At 42.7% G+C, this 9443-nt stretch overlaps 1 protein-coding gene across 1 annotated transcript in view; it reads right to left on the reverse strand.

Annotated features, from left to right (window-relative positions):
• Positions 1 to 9443, reverse strand: part of MTSS1 (MTSS1, I-BAR domain containing) — a 157217-nt gene that overhangs the window by 125089 nt on the left and 22685 nt on the right. Inside the window, 2 exon segments of the mRNA XM_023530980.1 lie at positions 3418 to 3491; positions 6983 to 7044. Of these exon segments, the coding sequence (XP_023386748.1) occupies positions 3418 to 3491; positions 6983 to 7044 (136 nt within the window).

Below are 9443 nucleotides of genomic sequence, written 5' to 3' on the forward strand. Positions count from 1 at the left end.
ATAATGCAAAAAAAAAAAAAAAATTGTGCTTTCATATTAAACACAAGTTGTATATTCATTCCAGAGTGCAAAGTCAACAAAATTTGGACCTGTATCATGTATTATGGCACTAATAAACGCCTCAATTCCATTACAGTTTAATTCTTAACCTAAATACACATTTTAAGAGTAACTTGTACTCTCATTTAAAAAAAAAAGTGAACAAAATAGAGTTCTAACATATTTCCACATTCTACGTAACAACAGTTATATAACAACTGATTTTGCTCATATAGTGACTAGCTTTAAAATTTGTTCCCAAATAAACTGTATCAAGAGCTAATGTAAAGTATGTGCTAAAAAGGACAAGGACCTTTCAGAAACATAAAATGCTAATATTTTGGAAACCAGAGATCTGACAGCTTGAAATTATGGACACTTGCCCAAAAGAGACACATTTACGAATAACTGCTATTCTCTTCCATCTCTTCCAGGAGAAGGACCAGAAAAATACACCTCTAGGCTCAAAGCAAGACACTGGACTTTCTGTAGAGGGTAGATATCAAACTGCAAACTGTTTCTGAGTCCCAGCCTTCACAACCTTAAGCCCAAATATATTTGCTGCTGACAAAAACAGCTTGAAGCATTTTCTACAGATTCATCGTTTCCTTGGTGATGTGTACACTATTAAAAATAAATTACGCATAGATCTCCCAAAAGACGTACACACGGGCATTAATTGCAGCATAGCTTGTAACAGCAAATAAATGGAGATAATCTAAATATGCTTCAACAGAAGAATGATTAAATTGTGCTATATCCAGACAGTGAAATTCCATTTTGCTGCTAGAAAAAAACAAGGTAGATCTATAGGTACTGACATAGGATGATAACCATAATAGACTGTGAAGTAAGAGCACAGGGACAATGTTTTCCATAGACCACCTTTTGAAAAAGATCACACGGATATACTCTATTACATACGGCATTCTACATATTATGCTACAACTAGCTTTTTTCCCTCCCAGATGGGTTTATGTATGCAGAAAAGTCCATAAATGACACTAAACCCAATCCCTGCAAAAGGTACTGGGAAGGTAAATTTAATTATATATATTTTGTTATATGATTTTTTTAAACTCAAGAGCATGGTTTTTTGGTTTTTTTTTCCGATTTTCAAATAAAAATTAACTTAATAAAAATGCCTTCTGATGCTTATTGAACATATGAAAAGTATATTCAAGTTTCTTTCTTATCATCTCCATAAAATATACTTCCTTTCCATGAACCATACACTTTTTAGATCATGTGAGAGTCCTCACCCTCCCACATGCAAAAGAAATTTATTTTCCCCCGGTGTGTATGGATTCTAGACGTGGTGAGATGTAAAGTATTCTGGCATGGCTATAAATGACCTGAAGTTGAATGGTTTAAAAATATATCAAAGCCGGGTCTGTTCACTGTGACATTATCTGTCTTTTGTCAAATACATCCCCTCTAAGCTCCTACTCTACCCATATCGCCACCACAGAGAGGCTATTCTGGTTTCTTTTCCCACAAATAATTGCTCTGTTTTTCCTCCCTTCAGCCATGGCACTCGCAGGATCTCGTTTCCCACCGAGAACCTCTGTGGGGTTCTCTACAAAAACCAGGTTCCCACTGCAGGAAATTACGGACAGTCAGAGGATGCCTTTCTAATTGATCCTTTAGGGTCCATCCAATAATCAAACATTAAAATATAAAAACTTATGAATCACAGAGCATCAAAAAATGCAACGTCAGACATCTAGATTCTTTAAAATAGTAGAGCAACTTTTAAAACAGACATATTCATATTCTGATGGCTATTCTAGAAAGACATCGATGTAACTGACAAGCCCAGTTCCAGATACTGGCAAAGTATAAGAAAATATTATAAAACAGATCCAATAACACTAACGATGGTGAACACAGGCCTGAATGCTATATTCGTCTTTATACTTAAGTTTTCTAAAGTTTCTGTAACGAACACAGCTAGGCTATACAATAATTTTTTTGAAGGGCTTAAAAATATACCGATGAAGACCCACAGCGAGCTGACAAACCGGGTGAAGACACCGCTGCTCCGATGTCACCACCACATTTTCCTAGGGAGCCTTCTGAAACCCTGTTGGCATCTTGGAAACGAGGAGAAATATTACCTCCCCTGGGAGAACTTCCTCAACTCCCCAAGCTGGCTCAATTGCTCACTTTTCTATATTCCCCCGGCACTCTGTTCTACCATGATTACCGTACCAAACGCATGATTTCTGTCTGCACCGAAATTCTCGATTTGCACATTACATTTTCTCCCGAAATGGAATGGAAGCGCCTCCAGGAGGAGGAGAGTAATGCACTGATGTCTGTGGCCCCACGATACTGCCTGACATATTAGCAGTTTTCAAGTTTCTTGAGTGAATGAGAAGTGTACTTGCCACAGATTCGCTCAGATATTTAACTCAGCAGGTATGGAAAATAGGTGCCTACTGAAGCCCACCAGAGGTACCCACCATGTGCTTCAGAGAAGCTGAACTCTCATGTGACTAGGAACAGCCCCCCGACACCCACATTTTCCAATGTCACTATGACAATGATAGAACAAGCATATAGCTGTCAGTGCACAAGCAGACCCTGACAGGTAAGTCGACAGGCAGAAGAGATTCTCCACCTGAGAATGAAGAGGAAAGCACCCCTCTTTGAACAGGGGTTTCCACGTTGCAGGTAATATCACATTTCTAACGATGGTGGTGGATATGGGGGTATTCATTTTCTTCTTGATACCTTTCATGTGTTATTATTCGTTTTTTATATGATTCGGTAGTCTCTGAAACCATGAGAAGTTTTCAGAAGATTTCCCTTTGCTCACTGTTTTAGTAAACATAGCGTAAACCTTTACTATGTTCTAGGCACTATGCTTTGGGGGATTCAGACATGAATAAGTCATAGTCTGTATCCCAGAGGAGTTGCAGTCAAATGCAGGAGACACATAAATAGATACGACACAACTGGACACTGCTTATCCAAGGGTTGCTCATTTTCCAGAACCCAGAAAACGGCCTATCCCATCAACCTCACTGCTTCCCATTCCGCAGTGCAGGGAACAAGGAAATGCTCAGGACGGCCAAATGCACAGCTCACGGCTCTCCAACCGGCATTGAAAGTGACCAGAAAACACACCGAGCCACCTCACGCATAAGCAGTAGTTCCTGCATTTTTCATTCTTCTTCTCTTGTGCTTTATTATCTGGAGAACTCTGTGCAAATTCTAACATGTGGGAATCTCACCAAGTTGAAAACAGTTAAGATTTGAGTCCGCTAAGCTCTGATAACTTAAGCTGGATCTCCTCCTGACGCCACCCCCGGGAAAGAGCCCACGTGCTGAATTCGGTTAAGGCTGGAAGCCACCCCTCCATCTGCTTACCACGTGTGTTGGTAGCCATGTCAGCCACTTTCTGGAAGGCGTCCAAGAAGGCAGCTGCCGCTACTACTGTTGTCCTACAAGGCAAACAGATAACAAAAGCATGAGGCACGTGTCGCACTCACCAATCCACGACAGCCAAAGGGCTAAAACCTCTGCTGAGGCCTGAACGTCACCTTGCAGGGAAAACGACTCAACCGGACATGGGTAACCACTGGTTTTGTGGGCCCACCTTTTTCTCAGGAAGCGATTTCTCCTTCTCAGATTGTTAGCACTCTGCCCCAATCATGCCCGGCTCATTCTGTGCTAGTCGATAAATGCCAGCCGTTCTTCCCATCCCATTTCACCTGACAGTATAAAATTATTACCAGGTAAAATTCCACAAAGGAGGAAAAGACAGGTGTTTTGGCCAAAAAAAAAAAATCATTAAAATATATAAATGGTACCAGTAAAATTAATTTTAGAGTAGGAAAACTGTGTGTGTGTGTGTGTGTGTGTGTGTGTGTGTACACGTACATACATACATACATGGATTGGGAGAAGGACTCTTAATGAGAGATCATCTAGTTTAAACAACTAATTTTAGAGATGGGAAAAACAGACCAGACTCACAGCCCTGTGCTCATCCCACTAAATGACAAGATCCGAGCTATGTGACTTTTCCTCCTACATCATAATTACGATAAAAATCAGATACTATTTTTCCACCCTTACAATGCCATCTCAGCCGTATCTTCTGAATTCTTAAAGGCTGAGAATGGGAAGAAGTTACTATACTCATCTGCTGGCCTAGAAATTGTCCTGAGCTCTTCACATGCTCTTGAAGTGATGCCCTAAGCACTCTGTGGTCTTCTGGCTCCTGGAGTGACGATCCAAAATGTCACTCAATGAAGAGTAAGCACTGCGCAACGCCGGCCAAGGGGAAAAGGGCCCGGGCCTCCCCCGAAAAACAAACCAACCTTAAAACGGAGCTTATCCCTGACGCTGACTCCAAGAATTACTTATGAATCCAGCCTTTACTGAGCACTCCTAAGAAAGAAAAGTTGCTGTAGAAGGTGAGAAAGGAAGGGGTTGGAAATGGAGAAAAAGGAAAGAAGTGGCCTTTAAGCACAAGCAACAGTGGCTGTGAGACAACAGGTCCCTGGAGGTGCTGGGAGCCGTCCCAGGGGACACCAGCAAACTTCAAAATGAGGCCCGATATTTTCCAGTAGAGCAAGAAAGCTTCCACTCAAATTAAAAAAAAAAAAAATGATATACACACAAAACAAAACAAAAAACCCACTTCGAAGCACATTTTTAAAAGAACTGACATCGAATGCGAACTCTAGAAAAGTTAGCTTTACCAAACATCCTGGGACTTATAAATAACTCATTCTGACCTATGATTAATATCTGACACAGTGGCTGGATTTATTCTCATTCAAGTCAATGCCGATCATCCAAATTTAATGAGCCTGCAGGAGAGGTGCCTTGAGCATTACGCAGCCACCAGGGCTGCACAGAAAATGAGGACAGTGGTCAAGTGTGAGGAATTAAGAGTTTTTAAACACTGCCTTCCAATGAGTCATGTTTCACTGTCCGCTGCTGTCAGAAGTCATCTCAGCCCTCTCCAATGGGACAGGATGAACACGCAACCACGGGCAGCAGAGAGGAGTTCAGCTTAAATCCTCCCAGATTTATTTGCCTCTTCTACGGTCTTATCTTTATCCTTTCTCTAATAAAGAAAACTACATGAGGCCCCTACAGTGCCCTCAGCCAGTTTCTAGTAGTTTGACAAAATAAAGAAATGGTCCTTGCTCTCAGGAGGCCTGAATGCTATAAAAAAAAAATAGAACATGAACTTTGTACCAGTAGGGATCAGTGTGCTCTGTGCCTTACTCTGTATGTTTAGTACGGCTAATCGGTTAATTACTTCAAGCTCTGGCCTCCTTGTTGGTAAAAGGGGAAAAGAATCTTTTCCTTGGTCAACCCTGAAAGCCTGTCAGATAATTAAATGAGATCAGATAAGAAAAAGTGTGTGGGGGGGGGGGAGCTTAAATGTTTTATTGTTTTACTACAGGATGGTGGCTAACCTATGTGAAATAAATGATAATAGTGTCAGAGACAGTGGGGGAGTGGGGAGTGGAAACATAACTAATAAGTAAGGCGAAGGGCTCAGACCAAGGGCTTTACATTCTGAGCAGAGGAGGTTGGATCCGACTTGGCAGAAAGTCATCACAAGTTCTTAAGCAAAGAAACGGTAAAGGACTTGACGAGTGGAGGAGGAGCCGTGTCCCAGAACCCACTGTCCATCGGGAGGCCACTCACGGCTCTGGGAATCCAGAACCCACGAAGCTGAGGATCAGGAAGGAAAAGACCCACCTCTCCCAGGTTCTTCTCTCCTAATCTCCAGGTCAGCCACGCAATGTCCAGTCCTATGGCTAAAGCTCTGGTGTCCACAGGCAAAGGCCAAGAGCATCGAGTCATCCCTCTGTCCTCTCTCTGTCATTCTCATGGCTTTTGATCCTAAAACATACCTACCCACTTCGTTCTCTGGAAAACCATCCTTATACATCCAAACCACCCTACGTCATCCCCCGTACACCATGAACAGGGGCCAGGAAAATGACTGCTTCTTTAACCGTCTCATCTCTCATGGAACACCCACAAAGTACAACAGTCCCCCTTCTCCCCACTGATTACAAGCACACAGCTTTAACAAGAAGATGCTGAAATATCTTCCATTTCTTATCAAATGATGTAAGAATAAGCACAAGATGAGGCAATAATAATAGCCCCTTAGAGCAGCACTAAATTTTATTGTTTGTTAAGCAGCTTTACTGAGGAATAATTTGTATACCATAAAATTCACCCTTTTGGGGTATGTGATTCAACCATTTTTTAGTAAATTTAGAGTTATATAACTACCATCATAATCCAATTTTAGAATATTTCCATCACCCCAAAAAGATCCTTCATGCCCATTTGTATTCAATCTCCTCTTTCGCCCATGGCCCCAGGCAACCACCAATCCACACCTGTCTCTGCAGATTAGCTTTTTCTAGACATACCATGTAAATGGGATTCTGTAACAGTCAGCACTAAGTCTGACGCTCTTTATAAGAATAAGCTGTAAGCAGAATGAACTCTGGAGCCATACGCATGAGTTCAAATCCCCACTCTGCTCTGTGACTTTGGGTTATTTAGCTTCTCCATGCCTCAGTTTCCTCATCAGTGAAATAACTGTACTTACCTCTTGGGGTTGTAAGCCTCAATCAGGTTGACATAAGCCTGGCGCACAGCGAACACCACATTAATGTTGCCCCTTATTACTTCACATATAATACTCCCTTTAAGTCTCAAAACTCCCTTGGAAGGAGGCAGAGCAGATGAGTTCAATTTCATATGCGAGAATCAGAGGCCAGGACACAGGGCTAGTAAGTGGCAATGCTCAAATCAGAACCCACCACATGCTTCTATATCTGTAACACTTTGAATATTAACCCCCGTCTGCGTCCTGGGTCCATCCTACTCCATCTTTTGTCCAAGGACATGGCCATTTTCCTGGAGCCAACAGGCTTCTACTCACCGAAGCTGGGACTGTAGCTTTCCCGCTTTGTTTATGAAATCTTCCCAAACTGGATAGCTCCCCTATAACAAAACAAAGTCATCAATCAGTAAGTCAAGCTGTGACAGACATCTGATTAAAACAACAAAAGAACACCCAGTTCCAATCACACAGGGAACAATCCGTGTATGCTCTCCTCCTCTGCAGTCCCTGGTATGTTACCCAGATCGTATATAAACGTATTGGCTCAGGAACGGGTTTCGAATGCGCTCGATCCCTGTAATCTTGTAAACACTACAGACATCAACTAGAACAACTTTGGCAGAAACTAACGCGTACATTGATGCATCACTTTTTGAGTCAATGAATGGCGGGTCCAAATTCAAAATGTGCAGAGTATTTAAGGCTTTACCCTGAACCATCTGACCACGGCTCTGGCTTTCTCACTCTTATCCCAAATGCCCGGGGGGAGAGAAGCAGAGTGGCTGGGGCTGCTCCCCAGGCCAGGTGGCTACTTGGAAACATTATCAGACTATCAGAGTTTCAAGGTTGGGAGGCTACCTAAACAGAGCTGCTGTGCTGATGGCTTGAACCCAGCCATCTCCATACAACATGGTGACAGGTGGTTCCCCAGCACATTCCAGCTAATAGCGAACTCGGCACCCTCCCACAGCAGCCTACATCCTCTACCTTGTCCTACATACCCCTGCACCCTAGTTCTAACCTTCTGGGGACCCTCAGAGTTCTAAAACCAATCCTGCTTCCACATGGAAGCCTTCTCAAAGAACTGAGGATAACCGGCACATTCATTCGCAGCCTTCCCTCTTTCAGCTCCCCAAGTGCAATCCCCTTTCTACCCGGGACCCTGGCTCACATCCCCACAGTGTCCTGGGACCACCCCACTGTGTCTCCCTACTCTCCTTCGAAGCACGGCATTCAGACACAAACTCAAAGCTGTAGGTGCAATTCTGACTGAGCCAAATCAGGGTGAGGTCTGACACCCCCCTGTGCATACACATTACATTTATATTAAGATCAAGGAGCCAACCGACCAATAGGTGATGCAAAACAAACCCAGGAAAGGAAACCATGGTTACAGAAGTGGTGTTTGGCACCGAATCATTTAAATATAGAACTAAGACTAAACATCTGGGAGGGTTATGGTTGGAGGACAGAATGTAAATGAACCGTGACATGGTAAAAACAACACGTGCCACTTCTGATTCTGCCACCGAGGAGAGGAGGGAGAAACGATACGATGAAGTTAATCGTCTCGTCTTTCACTTGAGAAGCCCAATCCAAATAGTCTAAAACTGCAACTGAGCTAAAACATAATGATTTCACCTTCCTAATGGTTTTAATAATCTTTTTTTTTCTTAGCCTTCAAGGCAGTCTCTTAACATCGCCACTACTGACATTTTGGGCCAGGTGATCTTTTTTCATGGGGAGCTGCCCTGTGCATTGTAGGACATTTAGCAGCATCCTTGACCTCTATTCACTAGGTGCCAGTAACATTCACAGATGCTGCTGGTTGTAACAACATTGCCAGATGTCTCTGTGGGGGCAAATCCTCCCCAGTTAAGAACCACTGCTTTAGAGGAATGTCTGAGGAATTTATTTCTTTTGGTGAACAAACAGTTCCCTGAAATTCAGCAATTTCTTTGGTATTACTTCACTTCAGTTTTGATTCTTCAGTTAAATGAAAGTAAAATTAAATATATTTTTATTGTGAAACACCACACAGAGCATGAACACCTCGTTATAAAAGTAACTATGTACGTATTTCTCTAGCTATCAAGTCTGTCTGAAAATATGCAAAGAGATATCCGGAAAACTGTCCACCAAATATTAAAATGGGCCATTTCTGGAAACTAAGATTTGGACCAATGTGTTGCTTTCTCGTTTGTACTTTCTTCTACAGCCATGGCTACTTTTTTAAATAAGGCTGTGTATCATTTTTATGAAAAAAACAAGTCATTACATAAAATATTTAAGATCGAATTAGAGGTGCTGGCAACAACAGCACCGTGAATTTACAATCCACCCAAACCCTACAGTCTGCCACACACCAGCTGCTAGATCACATCCATCCGCTCTGCACTGGACTCTGCTTGGCCCAGCTGCAGGCCTGGGACTTACTCCTCCAAGCAGCGACTTACTCTTGGGACACTAAGGGACACTAGGTCAGGGATCCTGGCAGAGGCCCTGAGCTACGATGCCAGTACCCATGCCTAGGTCTTGTCACCATACTGCTAAGCCACGTAGTCTCCATCCAGTCTTTGTGACCAGAGTTAGGGGTAAGGGAATGCGGGTGAGGGTTCTTCAACTCAAGAGCATGACTTTATTCTAACTTATGTTGAATGAAGCCTTGTGAGAGCTCAGGCTACCCCTGTTCCAGACTCATCAAGACATTGTGGGAATTCCAACTGTAACAGCTAACATATTTAGCATTTTCCTATCAAGTCCAGGCATGAACACCCCC

The sequence above is a fragment of the Pteropus vampyrus genome, unplaced genomic scaffold (assembly GCF_000151845.1).
Source record: "Pteropus vampyrus isolate Shadow unplaced genomic scaffold, Pvam_2.0 Scaffold59, whole genome shotgun sequence".
NCBI lineage: Eukaryota > Metazoa > Chordata > Mammalia > Chiroptera > Pteropodidae > Pteropus > Pteropus vampyrus.